Here is a 15,547-nt window from a genome sequence, read left to right on the forward strand (position 1 = left end):
AGTGTGTTAAATTAATTATGAGTCTAGAAGTCTCAAGCTGCTTTATTCCATCATGTCTTGTGGAGAAATTGGTCCAATTTGCAATTGTCTGATTTCAGTGATGGATAATGCACCTATGCATCATAAAACACCGAGCTCCTAATAGAACCATCTGTCAAAGGATTCTGCTGCTCACTTTGATACAAGCATTAAGGGCCAGGTCTCACACAGCTTCACCTTAGACATGATCAAGTTTTCTGCAGTGTGCACCAGAGAAAAAAAAATGAGCAAAGCTCCACGTCTTAACTGAGGTTTTGTGATAATAGCTGCTGGACATTTTTCCTGATGCCAGTGTTTGCACCATTTAGGCTCTCTTCTAATGTTGAGTATCTATTCTTATCTATCCTTATACTTAACAGGTTCATTTGTATCTCTCATCTTATCGCTTATCTTATCTTATCTTATCTTATCTTATCTTATCTTGTATATAAGCTTAAAGGGTCAATCACAGGACAAAAAAGGGGATGGGGGGGGGGGGTAACAAAAATGTCACTTCTCTTACACTCAGCTGTACTTCACGCCACCAAGCTTGCAATCCAAATGCACTTAGCTGTGGAGCCCATTACTGGTAGTTTAGTTTAAAATGACACAGAAAGGCTGTGATTGTTTGGAAGGATGAATCTTGGTTACAGTGAATACTACATGGTGAACCTTTGGCTCCCCCACCCCCACTATACCTTGACAAGTCAGTCTGGCACTCAGCATAGAACCACAAAGTATCATTTTACTGGCACCAATTGAACAAAATACAGCAGTAAGCTTTAAGCCTGACCACAAATAAAGCAAATAAAGATTTGCTTGTTATCCATTCATAGTAGGCTCTTGCTGTACTCCTTTAAAGGTGCTTGTACAGGGATTTATTATTCATTAAACAAAGAGGAGTTAGCTATTTCCACCCCCAGTTCTAATCTCCATACGTGCAACAGCTGCTGGGGCAGAGTGATGTTATCATCAAACTCTCTGGGGGAAAGAAAAATAACCTAAGTATCACCTCTTTCACAAAAAAGGAAACAATTAATGTAAATATAATAGGGTTACACAGCGAACTGGGGGGTGTTGCCATGCTAATGCAGCCCTGCCTATAGTGAAAACATAGGAGTAAATATAATATAATATAATATAATATAATATAATATAATATAATATAATATAATATAATATAATATAATATAATATTCTGAATTAACTACTGAGTCGTTCACGTCTGCGTAAGGATATTAGAAATTGCTTGTGTTGTTTATTCAGGGTGTGTGGCTCTCGCGCGTGCACTTGCGCACGCACGCTGGACAGCCCTCTCTCCTCCTCGCGCTGGTGGCAGACCTACACAGTGTCGTGGCGTTTAGGGTGCTTGAGTGTCCGCACCAACTCTGTCACAGCGAGAGCCGCGGCTTCAGCCCCAGCTGTCCACAAACCGAGAGCAGGTTGTAGTCCGCGAACAGCGAAGCGAAGGAAAAGAAAAGTAGTTGTTGAGGAAGGGAAACAGGTCGGAGGGATATTTCAGGTGCACTTTATTAGCAGACTTTGATAGGTCGTTTGCTCCGCGTATTACCGGACGGGAGATACCAGAAGTAGAAAGGAAAACGAGTTGGACGTTTCCTTTCTTCCGCAAAAAAAGAGGTACGTTTCTCCCTTTCCCAGCTGTTTTCCTGCACAGTGCTTCCTTCATGTCCGACTACTAACTGGGAACCTTTACTAAAACTTCAATGTTTCCTGCTTTATCCCTAGGCTTTATCCTTTATCTGTGTAGGCTTATCCCTACAGAGTAATAATACACACTCTCGTTTTGCAGGAAATATGTTGACATAAACTAAGCTGTTATTTGTTTTGTTTTGTTTTCACCCAGTATCGAGATAGTACTGAAGCCTAAGCCTGAATTTTCCATCTGTGTTTGTGTCTCGGTCCTGCTCCTAATGAGAGAACAGATGTGCTGCTGCCAACTAATCGATAATGGTCATTTCCTGTTGGTTCAGGCAGACTGCTGCCTCTGGCTCAGCAAACAATGCCAGCTGAGGGATCTGGCCGCACTGCCATCAGGCTCTATATACCATAATGGCCTCTATTTGTTTTACTGGGGATAATGACGCTCCTTTGTGCAATAAAGGAGCTCCCATTCTCATCCACTCAGCAGCTCCCTGAATGACCAGTTTCACTTCATGGAGGATGGCTGGTCTGTGGTATGAGAGCAGGTGCTTGTCATAGTCTTCCCAGCTGCTCACTGAGACCTGGTCCTGTGGTGATGTTTGAATAAGCTGCTTTTATTTGCTCATATTGTTCTACTTATTTCAGAGACACCATTGGGTACTTTGACCATAGAAAGAAATCTTTATAACTGTCCTGCTTTGCAATTGTCTTTTTTTTTTTTAAAGATCATTTGCATACCCAGAAGTAACTTGACTCTGCAGAACTGAGCAACACCACAACAGGAAAAGCACTTTAAATTCTTGTAATCTCTACAACATGTAATGAACAAGTTTTAAAGTTTTAGTTTCTTAAAATTTTATGAAACGTCAGCAAGCTTATGTGAGTCTGCTTCTGCCTGCAGGCGTTCTACACTGCACAGTAAACACAAAGGACAAGTGACACGGTGTACTGCAGCCTTAAGCCGAGCTCAGTAGAGTGGAAGTTAAGACCGTTAAGAAACATCACTTTAAAATGAGTGAATCAATGTTATGTGATTTCTGAGCAGAAAAATGTACCTCAAGTTGCACAGGCATCATGTGATTCAGGGTTTCAGAGCCAGTATCCTGAGAGATTAGAAAGAATTGGGAGACGTGGTGTGGGGCCCAGGACCTTTAATACCCAGAAACACATTTTTCCATTTAAAAGGATCGTGAGAGGGTATAGCAGGTGTGCCTAGGGCTCACATTCAGCAGGAAAGAAAACTTGTTTTACTTTCACACAGTTTTACAATACAAAACCCACAGAGGCAATTTAAAATGCTCAACTGAAGTGAGGCTTAAAGTCTGGATTAACCCTCCAGCTAAACTGCAGCTACTTTTAAAAAGGTGGTCTTACACTTATATACAGACAGAGTTCTTAACAAGTGAAACACACAGACTTGTCCTCTTATGCCCTGTATGGCAATTATTCTGACAGTACAGAGTGAAGACACTCTTTCCTCCTTATTTTGTTTTCTTTAGCTCTCATGGTAGTGAGATAGATATCTGTGTTGAGCTCTGGAGACCTCCATCTGGCCAGTTAAAAGCTGAGCGTACTGACTGCCTTGACCGCTAATGGGTCTTGCGGGCAGCTGAGTCAAAGTCTGGTCTCCACGGAGACGGGTCTGACCAGAGAGAGGCACGGCTGAGCTGCAACGATTGATCTGCTGTGTGTGTGTGTGCGTGTGTGTGTGTCTGTTTGAATGGACGCACATGGCCAGCTCTCTGCCCTCCTCCTCCCTGTGTTTGGTTGACTGACAATAAAAGGTTTGATGGCAGGTAATCTCACACTTGCCCCAGAAGAGATTACACTGAGATTAATGGCTGTAATGAAGCGATTGGACAGATGGCAGGACGCCCTGTACTTTCATTTAAAGGAAATTTTCAGGTTTTTAGTGTGTGTATAAATGGCACATCGAATGAAAATATATACAATCAGCAATTTTGTTTAGTTAAGTCACAACATCATCAAGTCAACTTCTAGTTGAAGTAGTCATTCAGCGTGCGTACATGCCAATCACTTCCTCCTCTCTGCTTCTTTAAATTAATGATGATTTCTGCTTTTCCTCAGTAGAAATCTGCAAACTAAACATTTTTCTATGTGTGTGAGAGCTGTGAACAGAGGTGTTATGTTTGTGCGTTGATTGTCTGTCCACGCAGCTGCTGCTTTGCTAGTTGTAACCACTAACCAGTGTGAGGGATGTGATAATGCAGTTGTGATGCCGTTAGTTGATTTTGGTAGGATGTTTCAAGCAAGTGCTTTAGTTTATCCTGATTTTTTACATAGACTTTGCCCTCTCGTAAATGCTCCAGATGGCATCAACTGAGTCGCGGCTCCAGCAGCAGCCCTCGCAGAAGGATGCAGCCGACCAGAACTTTGACTACATGTTCAAGCTGCTGATCATTGGCAACAGCAGCGTGGGGAAAACTTCCTTCTTGTTCCGCTATGCCGACGACTCCTTCACCTCCGCTTTCGTCAGCACCGTGGGCATTGACTTCAAGGTCAAGACTGTCTTCCGCAATGACAAGAGGATCAAGTTGCAGATCTGGGTGGGTAGATTTGAGATAAATGAGAAGTTCTCTCTGCCAAGCTACAGCATCAGTTCATTCTGCCGTTTTGTTTGCCAGAATGAAGAGGAGCTTCATGTGTACTCTGTGATAAGCTGTTGTAAATCAGAGTGGATGCTCCATACTTCTAAAGGTGTTATTGGTTTAGAACATGTTAAGTCTTTCACTTCTTACTGAACAAAAGTCTTAAAAATACATTTTTCTCAAACTGTGGTTTGGCAGTTGTGCAAGTGTAACCTGTGAATTGTGTAAATGTAAAAAGCATGACTTCCTCATGTTTTATACGCATTTATACTTCCTACCCATTATCACGCATCTGCTAAGTGTCAACATTTGTTTAAAGGAGATGGATGGTGGTGCTTACTACAGTTTTAGTTGTAGTTGTAAGCCAGGGTTTGCCTGTTTTACCTTAGATCTAGTGGTACCGTGCCTTTAAGAAAAGTTATGGTATGAATGTTTTTTGACACTTTTTTTGACCACCTTTTGTATCAGTATGGTGAACATGTTAGCCTAGAACAGGGACATCAGACTCATTTTACATCAGATTCATTTTACATCGTGGGCCATATTTTGATCTTACGTGGGCTGGACAAGTGGATCTGCCTTTTCTGTCAGTTTAACTACACATTTAGATACATGCAGTTTCAACAGTATTTCTTAAGTTTTCTACATGCTAAAGAAATGCTCCTGTGGTAAATGAAAGAAATCTGTCCATACGATTTGGACTTAAGCTGTAAGAGGTAAATGTGTAAAATTACAGAAAAAGTTCTGGTAGCTCAATCTCCACACTGTGCTGTATTTATAAAACAGAAGGTTTCTGTCAATTAATAGAAAATTTTTTCCAAAGCCGTTTAGTGGGCCGGATTGTCTTTCCCGGGTCAATTCTGGCCCGGGCCTTATGTTTGACATCACTGTCCAAGCAGATACAATTTCTACTAAATCTTAAGATAAATTTCTGGATACTTAGCTACTGTTCACTAGCTTTAACTAACTTTATCTGCTGATTACAGTGTCACCTGGATGCCAAGGTGGAAAAGTGTTCTCTATCGTGGGTTATGATGTCCTCTTCATTTAAATATAAAATGTGTTTTGACAAATTGGGCACAAATTCCTTCCTCTTTTGCTTCCAAGGTTGAGAAATTAAGATGTATTCATTGTTTAGTTGCTGTACATTTCACGTAGACACTGATGCAATACGTTGTGTGCAGCATTTATAGCAGGCAAGGTGTTGTGATGGTGTTGTTTGTAAGTTAAACACCATCTGAAACAGTACAGTAGCTCCACAGTCACATTAGCACATAATGCTTCCTTGTTGTTGAAGTCTTCAGGTGTTGATTCAGCTGTTTTTCTGAGCTACAGTTTGTAGTATTGTTGCGTGTTGCGTTCGACAGTTGATGTTGTTGCTGTAATTCACACCACTATTCCTCTTTGCTAACTCATTTTGTCATGCATGTTTATCACACAAGATCATGATTTTGGAGAATTTGCTATCGATGCTTTTCATGAATTTGTCATTTCTTTGACGGGCAAGCAGACATTACTTCCCCTAATAGTCATACAGTTAAGATAAAAATATCAAAACACACATAATTAGATTGTGAACAGTTTGATTATTATGAATAAAAATTTTAAGCCTTACATTAATTGTATAATGTCTACTGTGGGTCAGCACTGTAGACTATAACTAAAAGATGATGTACTGTAGAGCGGATGCAAACTCCGGAAAGGTCTGAAAAGTGAAGTCGGTGAGATGGTCTTCTAAATAGAGCTGCTCGATTGTGGAAAAAAATCACAATTATTTTGTTCAGCATTAAGGTCTCGAATCTTTAACACAATAACTCTACATTTGAAAACTTTTTGTCAACCAAAGTCTCTCTTTCTGTCATCTTGGCCATAATCATTAGAAGTTCTAATTGTAATTTAATTTAAATGTAGTTGCACAACCCTGGCTTTCAGGAACTACTGCCGTAGTTGCAAAAAGAAGTCAAACTGAGTTGAAGTCTCTGAAAGAATAACCCTGCTTCTCGCTTGATTTATGACCTCAGTAAACACTTTCCCAATGAGTTTTCCGCCTCAGTTATTAACATCAACACAACATTATGCTTGTTTTTTAAATTTTAGTTTATTTAGAGTAAATTACATGAAAGACCATTTTGACAGGTCACTATTATATGAGGATCCACCCCACGCCGTAACAACAGCCAAAATAGAGTTGGGGCTTCAAAAGGAACTTCAGTGGCTGACCCCACTTTTTAAACTCTATGGTAACATCTGGTTAAGTCACTCAAATTTATTTGCAACACGGTGACAGGATGGCATGGGTGGATTACTAGTTTTTAAAAAATCGATGGGTAGTTGCATTATGGGAAATCTAGGATTCAGTGTTGGACCAGGGCTGGGGCAAAAAAAAATATGTCAAACTCTGTTGTTTCACCCCAGTTTCTTTTTTTCTTCTTTTAAACTTCCACCTTCAGAGAACTATAATGGGTACCTTTAAATGCCTGTGCCAGTTTTTGAGATGATACTTTTTACAGTTAGCAGTTGAGAAACAGCAGGAATCAGCTTCTATGATTGATCAGCCCCACTGACAGCTTTACTAACAAAGTTAACTTTGGAATGGGCTTTCATATTGTACTATAAGGTGTATCCTGGCAGCTCACCTTCCCTCACACTATGCTACAAATCCTGTCTATATACATTGTTTAGGCTGATCAAACAGATGATTCATTCAAACCAGCAATCTGTGAGCCACTGTATGATCCACAAACAGTGACCCGAATGAATCAGCAGCCGAGAGGAGCCCACACCAAAACACACAGTCACCTAGTGTGTGAATGTGTGTGTGAATGGGTGGATGACTGGTTGTGTAAAGCGCTTTGGGGTCCTTAGGGACTAGTAAAGCGCTATACAAATACAGGCCATTTTTACCATTTACTAAAACTGTGTCTCTTATAAATGACATGCAGTGTTAGTGGTGTTAGTCTAACAGCTGATCAGGAGGGAAATAAAAAAACAGCAGTAACTAACTTGACTGTGTACTTTGTATTCAATAATTAGAGGACATTGTTATGGGGTTCTACAGAAGCAGCCCTGAAGTACTGATGGTGCTGTTGGATGACAAAGAAACCTGGTATTTCCTAGGCTCAGGAAGCAGAGGAAGTTCCTTATCAGCGTCTCACTGAGCCATAGCGAAGATCGACTGCGAACTCAGTAGTGTATTTAAAGGGTGTGGGAGCAGCAGGCATGTCTTAAAAAAAGCACTCTCTTACATCGTGTTAATATTTAACTTTGTAATAATTCAGGAATGCTAAATTAAAGTTGGCTACCTAACATAAGAGAATTCACCAGAGCCTTTGACAAAGAGAGTTGCAGATTAAGCCATTGTGCCAGCTGCCAGCCTCACTGTGTGTATCATGGAAAGTAGTCTGATAACGCACCACGTGGCCCTTGCACAGTGCATGAACATACAGGAACTCATGTACAATATGAACACACTGTGCACACACACTGTGTACATCCCTGCTCTCATGTCATGGAAATAAATTTCCTTTCTTTAAGCAAACACACACACCTTTTGCACATTTAGCATAAATACTGCTGCACATATGCCCGGGCGTGCTATCCCTGGGGATGATGTCCTGTGTGTGCCACTGCTTCATGCCGGTTGCTTATATAAACGCAGGTGACGCATGTTTAAAGATCAGGGTCCCAGAGACGTCAGAGCTTCTGATTGTGCACAAGCCTAATTTAAACTCCTCCCTATCTGTCATCGCATATATGCACACGAGGGAGCAGCTTTTGTTTACTGTTTGGGGTTTATTGTAGCAACCTTGGAGACTGACTGTTTGGTTAGTAATGCTATTATGCTGCCAAATATTTGATCATCCCTTCATGGATGAGATAAAGATGGACCTGGGATATATCACACGTTACTGAAACAAAAATAAACTCTGACAGAGCAGGCTCTGGAAAGATTAAAGAATAAAGCTTGAGCACTCTGCTCGAGGGATTTTACCAGCAGACTGCCCTCTGTGTTGGTTGTTTTCGTAAAGTGAGAAGGATCGCTCTGGTTGTCCACCTAGAGCAGTCCTAGCTGTAATGGAACATTCATAACCTTCAATGCCCTCTGGTTACCTGGACAACCCACTCTTCCTCCTCATCAAAATGAGGAAAACATCAGACACACACAGGCCCCTGATGCAAATTAAGGACTTTAGAAAGGTTACCAGGTAACCATGAGAGTGGCGGCGAGATAATCAACCAACTCACTCTACCTTTTTGATATTTTATGCTTTAATTGTCCAATAAATAAACTGAGCCGTTGGCTGTGATATTACACAGCCTCCAGGTGGTTAGTAATCCAAGCCGCAAGTCCCGGTGTGATGAGAAATGATTGTGGCAGGAGCTCGTATCTAAATGCCATCTTCCCCTGGACTGTGTGGTGCAGAGAAATGGCATTTTGAAGCAATGCAGCCAGTTGGTTTGGAAGAAAAAAACTACATGAAGGTCTCACAGAGTGCAGCAGAGCCTTGACTTACCCTGATATTTACCAGTACATGTCTAATAAAACCAAATACAAATCTGACTTGAATTTAACTTAAAAACAATTGAAAAGAACTTACCTAACCAGTACTAACAAGAATCATCAAAGCTGGTGAAACTAGGAGTACTAGTAGCATCATTACATGAAAAATAACCCTATCCCCACCTTCTGCTTAAAATAGCCATCCCTGCAAGATATTTCTAAATTATAGGATGTAAATGCAATTATAGGGCATTAATGCTGTAATGGATGACTGTCAAACTTGCTCTACTTGGACTGTGTAGTGTCAAGTCAAAGCTGACACCTTAGATAACTGTTACTTGGAAAGAGTCCAGGGTTAGTGTTGGCAATACTGCCCCCTTGTGGTTTAAAATCATATACTGGAGATTTTTAACCTTAAAAATGTAAAGTGAATGAAGCAGATAGAATGAAGTATTTCATGGACTGTGTATTATTGTATAATTGCAGGACACGGCAGGGCAAGAACGCTATCGCACCATCACCACAGCCTACTACAGAGGAGCCATGGGCTTCCTGCTCATGTATGATATCACTAACCAGGACTCCTTCAACGCAGTTCAGGACTGGTAAGTGTGGAATGAGTGAAAAGCTTTACTATTAATACTGTCTACATTAGATTATGTATTTGTAATTTTGTTTTATATAAAAAAAACAATTAAAAAAATACATTCTCGAGTAGGGCTGGGCCATATTATACCGTTCACGGTAATACCGGTATAATGTTAGGCAACGATAGGAAAATGAAATATCGCGATAGAATATGAGTAAAACGCGCATGCGCAGTGCCTTTGTTTTCATACGCACATGGCCGATTGTTGAGTGAAACAGATGAACCAGAATTGGTTTGTAAAAATGGTGCAACTTCAGTGATGTGGAACTGGTTTGGTGTTTGTCCGTCAGATACACGACAAAGCACATTTTTTTGCAGAACATGCAAGCGGCCGTCGGACTAAGATGCCCTTAAATCTGGGAGTAATCTGGGTCCTAAACTCCGTATCCTTCAGGTCAAACGAACACTGCAGCATCACTAAGAGTTAAAAACTGTCTAAATTCTTTCATCTTTAATAAAACGATCAGCATTGCTGCTTTACCAGGTGTAACTATGAGTTTAACTTCCAGGCATCCATGAAAACAAAATGTATTACATTTAACGGAGTTAGAAGCTAGCAGGAAGCTAGCGGAAGTTAGCTCGCTAGTTTCGCTAGTTACCTAAGCATGATATAGCATGTTCTGACTGAGAGATTTCTGAAAAAAATCAAACGTACAGCTCTGCTATCACTTCCAACATAAATGAAGACAGGAAACTAAACAGCAGTGACGTTTGTAGGGTTACTGAAGTTGGGCTAGCTGGTATATAATTATGTGCTACGTGATCGCTAGCGACACAGCTATGTTAGCATAACATAAACAGTGAAGCTGGAGGACAAACACTAACACTTTTCCACTTATAAAAGTTAACGTTAAGGTTCCTCTGGTTAGAGACAAATGCAATCGCATGGCAGGATGCTGTAAACGGACCAATCTTCAGTCAGGAGAACAACTGAGATAATCCATCCACAATACGAGGTTAGTCATTAATATACTGCAACAACATGGGAATAGAGCAGCTGCCAGAGAATTCAACATTAATGAATCAATGGTACAGAAGTGGAGGAAGCAAGAAGAATGAGTTTAATAAAGTTTGATTTATCTGACTGCTTTGTTTCGCTTAATGTGCCTTATAATCCCGTGCACCTTATGGTCCGAAAAATACGTACTGCACACTGCAGTTTAATGTTGCAAAGCACCTCTTTTTAACTTCAGTGGATATTATACATGGTTATGCTCAGGATATGTCAGCCCATTTCTACTGGAAATGCCTTTTGGTTAAACTTTCAGCAAGGAATTTGCATTTGCACTGTTACATTTTTATAAAGCTTTAATGTACATAAAAACCAGCTTCTTGTTTAAGTGAAAATAAATGGAAGGTTGTCTTTTTGCGCTAGTAATGTTGTGGAGTTGTATTTTGTCTCGCATCAATTATATCGTCAGTTATATCGTTATCGCAAATTTTCAAATATATATCGTGATAAATATTTTTGGCCATATCGCCCTGCTCTATTCTCGAGTATTTTATCTAAAGTGTGAAGTTGATGCCAGTTGATGGAACATGAAGGGGTTTTTGGTATGTTAGTGCCATCATGTGGTCAGTTGTGAACTGAGCCGTAAACGTGACATCCCTGTTCTTCTTTGTCCTTTTTATATACAGTTAGAGCAATAATATATTGTACAAAGTTAAGTAGTTTTATCTCTGTACACAGCCACAGTGGAAACAATCAAGATATGACTGAAGTGCAGATTTTCAGCTTTAATTGAAAGAAATGAACAAACAAAATCTTTAATGGTTTAATAGTAACGTGACTTATAATGAGGCCCAAAGATGGTGCCATTGATGTCAGTGCAAGTGAGGGAGGCCATCAAAAGGCAGAAAAATAAAAGTAAACCTATCGCTGAGACAGCACTATTTTAGGAGGAGCCATTCTTCAAAATAATGAATGCAGTGGCCGCCTCAGCAATACCAAAAAGCCTGAAAGACAACAGAAGACAAAATACATGATTGGAGAGTTCTTTTCACAATTAAGAAAAACAGCCTCTCAACATCTAACCAAGTTAAAAACACTCTTGAGAAGGTATCATTGTCAAGGTCTACAATCAATCCTTTGTGAATGTAAATATAGAAGGTATCTAACAAGTCCTTTTATATTTACATTCACGAAGGGTGAATGTAAATATAGAACTTCCTGTTCGTCTCAAGAAGAGGAAGTTCAAAAGAACATCTAAAAAATCTAAAAAAGTCTGTGCAGTTCTGAAAATAATTCTCTGAACAGATGAAACCAAGATGAACGTACCAGAATAATGGAAAGAGAAAAGTGTGGAGAAGGAGAAAACTGCTCATGATCTGAAGCATACCACAAAGAAATTGGAGATACTTCAAATGCCAAGTCAGTCACATGATCTCAACCTAGCAGAGCGCTTCCCAGTTATTAACTTAAAATTTGAATGCAGAATGATCCACAAAGAGCAGCTGAAGGTAAAGGCAGCATCTGGTGACATCCATGGGTTCTAGACTTCAGGTGTCACTGTCTGAAAAGGATTTTCAACAAAGTTTAAAAAAGTCTTTATATTTAAATTCATGTTAGTTTGTCCCATTCATTTTGAACATCTGAAAACAATGTATTGTGTATAAAAATAGCTGAGTTATAGGTGGAAGTCTGCAGTTCAATCATATCTTGATCATTTAACACCCACTGCAATGGTGTACGTGGGCAAACTTCAAATTTGTGTCACTGTCTAACAAGGTATGGACCTCAATGTATTTTTTCTGCCAGATTTCCCAAAGAGTTTAGTGAATCTACAGCAAATATGCTACTTATCATATTTGGATGATTCTAAATAAAAATGTTTATTTAAAAACACTTAACAGCACTGGATAGCTGGTTTTTACCCCTCAGCCGTAATGTTGTCACCCTGACGTAGACACTGAAGTTTGTGAACTTTAGAACAAAGAGATGTAGGAGTTTCAAATTGATACCGTAGGTATATCTACTAAAAATCTCAAAACAGTTCAAAATCAGTGATCCCAGCGTCAAGATCAGTGGGCAGAGGACAAGTTTTCTGAAAATCTTGTGAATGCGATAATTTGAGAAGGACGTCACCCAGGATTTAGAAATTGATTCCATAAATGTATCTAGTAGGAGCCTGAGGGGTGCCACCAACCCCCTGCAGGGGGTTTAGATTCTTGTGGTTTGGAGTTGCAGCCCAAATTAGATGAGAAATGCATTGCCGTGCTATATTAATGCAAGAATTTGTAAATAATGTACAATAAAGTCTATATTTAACTGAACGTAGTACAAAGTACAGTAGACAATACAAAAAGTACAAAGACAACATATAAACTGTTGAAACTGAGAAATCATATAGCTTTTAGAAAAAAAATGCTCATTGGAGATGAGATGAGAGACCAGTAATGCATTTGAAATGTATTTCAAATACATTTCAAATGCATTTTAAAAAACGTCATTAACAACAGGCATAACTAGGAGTTTAACTCGATGATCTCAGGAACAATTCTGAATACTATTCTCTGTGAACACAATTCTTCACTGCGTCCTTATATGCAGTTTAATCTCTGTCATGCGGCTGGCAGGTGATTGGCCTAAACCTCTTCAGGGCAGTCTGAGGTCAAGTGGAAAACTGTTCTGTGACTGATGATTCAAAATGTGGGAATCATGGATGCCACGTCCTCAGACTAAAGAGGGTTGGGACCCTGTGGGTTGGTATCAGGGACATGTCACATAATCAATACATTTGGTGCATTATAAAATGAAAATTTTTGTGCAGTTGGAATCCTTTACCAAGAAAGAAGAGAAAACATTTAGCTTTCAAAACAACAGTTTTATTGACACTAGGAAAAACTCGCCCTATATATCTTTTTTCTTCTTTATTCAAAACAAGAATGATAAGCAAAAACCACAAAATATTTAAAATGAAAAATTAAGTTTTAGATAAAATGTAGTATTACTTGCTGAAGGGTTCATTCAGTCGTGATGGTTGCTAAAATGTCTTTGGCTTTGGGCGCTGGCGACCCAACACTGCATTGGCAAAGAGATAACAGAATGAAAAGGATGTATATGAAGAAGTAAAACAGTGGGATTTATAATAAATCGTTTTTTTTAACATATAGATATTAATAGTTGTTGTATATGTAACAATGTTTTGCGTATACAATGGTCCCTCGGTAAAACGCGGTTCACCTCGCTGTTTCGCAGATTTTATTTTTGTGTGTGTGTGCAATTTTGCATACCTTTTTTTACAGCGCATTGTGTTCTGCATCCTGATTGGCTGTTGACTATTTTCAGTTGATCTCGTGCCGTGTCTCCTTCACAGTACAGAATGCGTTCAGCTTGTCAAATTTACATAAATCTTCGATCGCTAGCAACATGACTCTGAAGTGCTGTACTGTGTGTTTGTAAGTTTTCTCCCCAACAAACACAACAATGTCGATGAGACGTCATCACCTGCGGGTGCCTTTGGTTTCATTCTATAATACTGGACTTATTTGTCTGCAAGGTTTGAACTTCGAGTGTTTAAACAAGAAAGAAAAGTGAAAATGTTCATGCCTGTCTGAGAAAACTGTATAAAGTGTGTAGTGAGGGGTTTTACAGCCTTAAAACATCTATAATAATTGTAAAAAATAAAGTTGGCTACTTCGTGGATTTCACCTATCGCGGGTTATTTTTAGAACGTAACTCCCGCGATAAACGAGGGACCACTGTATGTTATTCTGATTGGCTTACCCGTTAAGAGATACAGTTCATGCACACATATGTATATACATATGCTTTGATCATTATAGTAAGAATAGTTTAATCAGAGTGTCCTATATATATACATTTTTTTCTGCTGTTAATCATGTAGACTTTGCAACTCTGGTTTTGTCTTTCAGGGCAACACAAATCAAGACATACTCGTGGGACAATGCTCAGGTGATCCTGGTTGGTAACAAGTGTGACCTGGAGGATGACAGGCTTATACCCACAGAGGATGGCCAGCGACTGGCTGAGGAGCTAGGTAAAAGCCGTTAGTGTCACAGTGTTATTTCTTTTTAGCTTAGAGTCTGCAGACACGTTTGACTTGTCTTTTTTGTAGATTCTGACATTAGTACATCTATTTTTCATCGCACATGAACTGAAATACCATTTAGCTTTGTGACTTTGCTTCATGTCAGGTTTTCAGTTCTTTGAGGCCAGTGCCAAGGACAACATCAACGTCAAGCAGGTGTTTGAACGTCTAGTGGATGTTATCTGTGAGAAGATGAACGAGAGCATGGAAGGAGACGCCAACCTCATAGCCAACCACAGCAACCAGGGCCTTAAAGACTCACCTTCAGAGAGCCACGGGGGCTGTGCTTGCTAAACCATCTGCCTTCTTAGTCTCCCAACACACACACACACACACACACACACACACACACACACACACACACACTGAAGAATAACTTGTCTGTGCCTCAACCATGAAAAGTGCCGCACCTCCCCTTTCACTTGAGCCATACCGAGCTCTGCCCCATCTACACAGCACAGATAATCTTCAGCACATCCTCCTCCTCCTCAGACCTGTCTTTCCTTCGAAGAGACCCACTCTGTCACTTTCTTTCTCTTAAGGGAGACTTTAAGCCTGCAGACTTTAAGCCGCCACATACACCTCTTTGACTGCTGTAGCCCCATTAACTACCACGTGAAATCTAGTGAAACATTTATTCAGTGCATTCAGTTTTCTTAGACAAATATTTTTATAGACAGCAACAAGCTAGCTATCAGTTTATCTTGAAATTTTTGATTTGATCGATGAACTGTTTAAATGTGTTATACTGTAGAAACCAGTAATGTCAAGTTCCAATAGGACTTGTCTTCGGTCTAATATTTATTAAGGTATTGATTTCTGATGGATTTTAGCAGCTCCGAGACGTTTTGTGCTTGATGAGTCTTGTCCAGGATGCTCCCCTCTAGGGACTGATTAAAGGGAGGAAACATGAAGGAGTCTTGCACAGCGTGCTGAAAGTTTTCAGCATTGCCAACCCTCAAGGGCAAGTTTGACAAGAACTTTGCTTTCTTGTCAGGAGTAAAAAAAAAAAAAAAAAAAGAACCACTGCTGCATATGGTAAGTAAAACTACTGCCT

The 15,547-nt window shown here is 39.8% G+C and overlaps 1 protein-coding gene across 2 annotated transcripts; it reads left to right on the forward strand.

The window, feature by feature from the left end:
• The first annotated feature begins 1,313 nt into the window (after positions 1 to 1,313).
• Positions 1,314 to 15,513, forward strand: rab3db (RAB3D, member RAS oncogene family, b). 2 transcript variants are annotated; one of them, XM_005926749.3, is made up of 5 exons: positions 1,314 to 1,656; positions 3,985 to 4,247; positions 9,277 to 9,395; positions 14,315 to 14,439; positions 14,597 to 15,513. In XM_005926749.3, exons 2-5 carry the CDS (start codon positions 4,002 to 4,004, stop codon positions 14,782 to 14,784), a joined length of 678 nt encoding a protein of 225 aa, XP_005926811.1. In that variant the 5' UTR covers positions 1,314 to 1,656; positions 3,985 to 4,001; the 3' UTR covers positions 14,785 to 15,513. The 2 variants fall into 2 exon arrangements, with proteins under 2 accessions (XP_005926811.1, XP_005926812.1); XM_005926750.3 differs by having other exon boundaries at positions 1,317 to 1,656; positions 4,011 to 4,247.
• Positions 15,514 to 15,547: the final 34 nt, after the last annotated feature.

Source organism: Haplochromis burtoni, unplaced genomic scaffold (genome assembly GCF_018398535.1).
Source record: "Haplochromis burtoni strain Fernald_Lab_line unplaced genomic scaffold, NCSU_Asbu1 Contig_45, whole genome shotgun sequence".
Lineage (NCBI taxonomy): Eukaryota > Metazoa > Chordata > Actinopteri > Cichliformes > Cichlidae > Haplochromis > Haplochromis burtoni.

Excerpts from the sequence above, each read along its gene's own strand:
- rab3db (XM_005926749.3), top strand. The coding sequence starts at position 4,002 with ATGCTCCAGATGGCATCAACTGAGTCGCGGCTCCAGCAGCAGCCCTCG. Across the intron at positions 4,248-9,276 it reads GGATCAAGTTGCAGATCTGG|GACACGGCAGGGCAAGAACG; the intron begins GTGGGTAGATTT and ends GTATAATTGCAG. Across the intron at positions 9,396-14,314 it reads TTCAACGCAGTTCAGGACTG|GGCAACACAAATCAAGACAT; the intron begins GTAAGTGTGGAA and ends TTTGTCTTTCAG.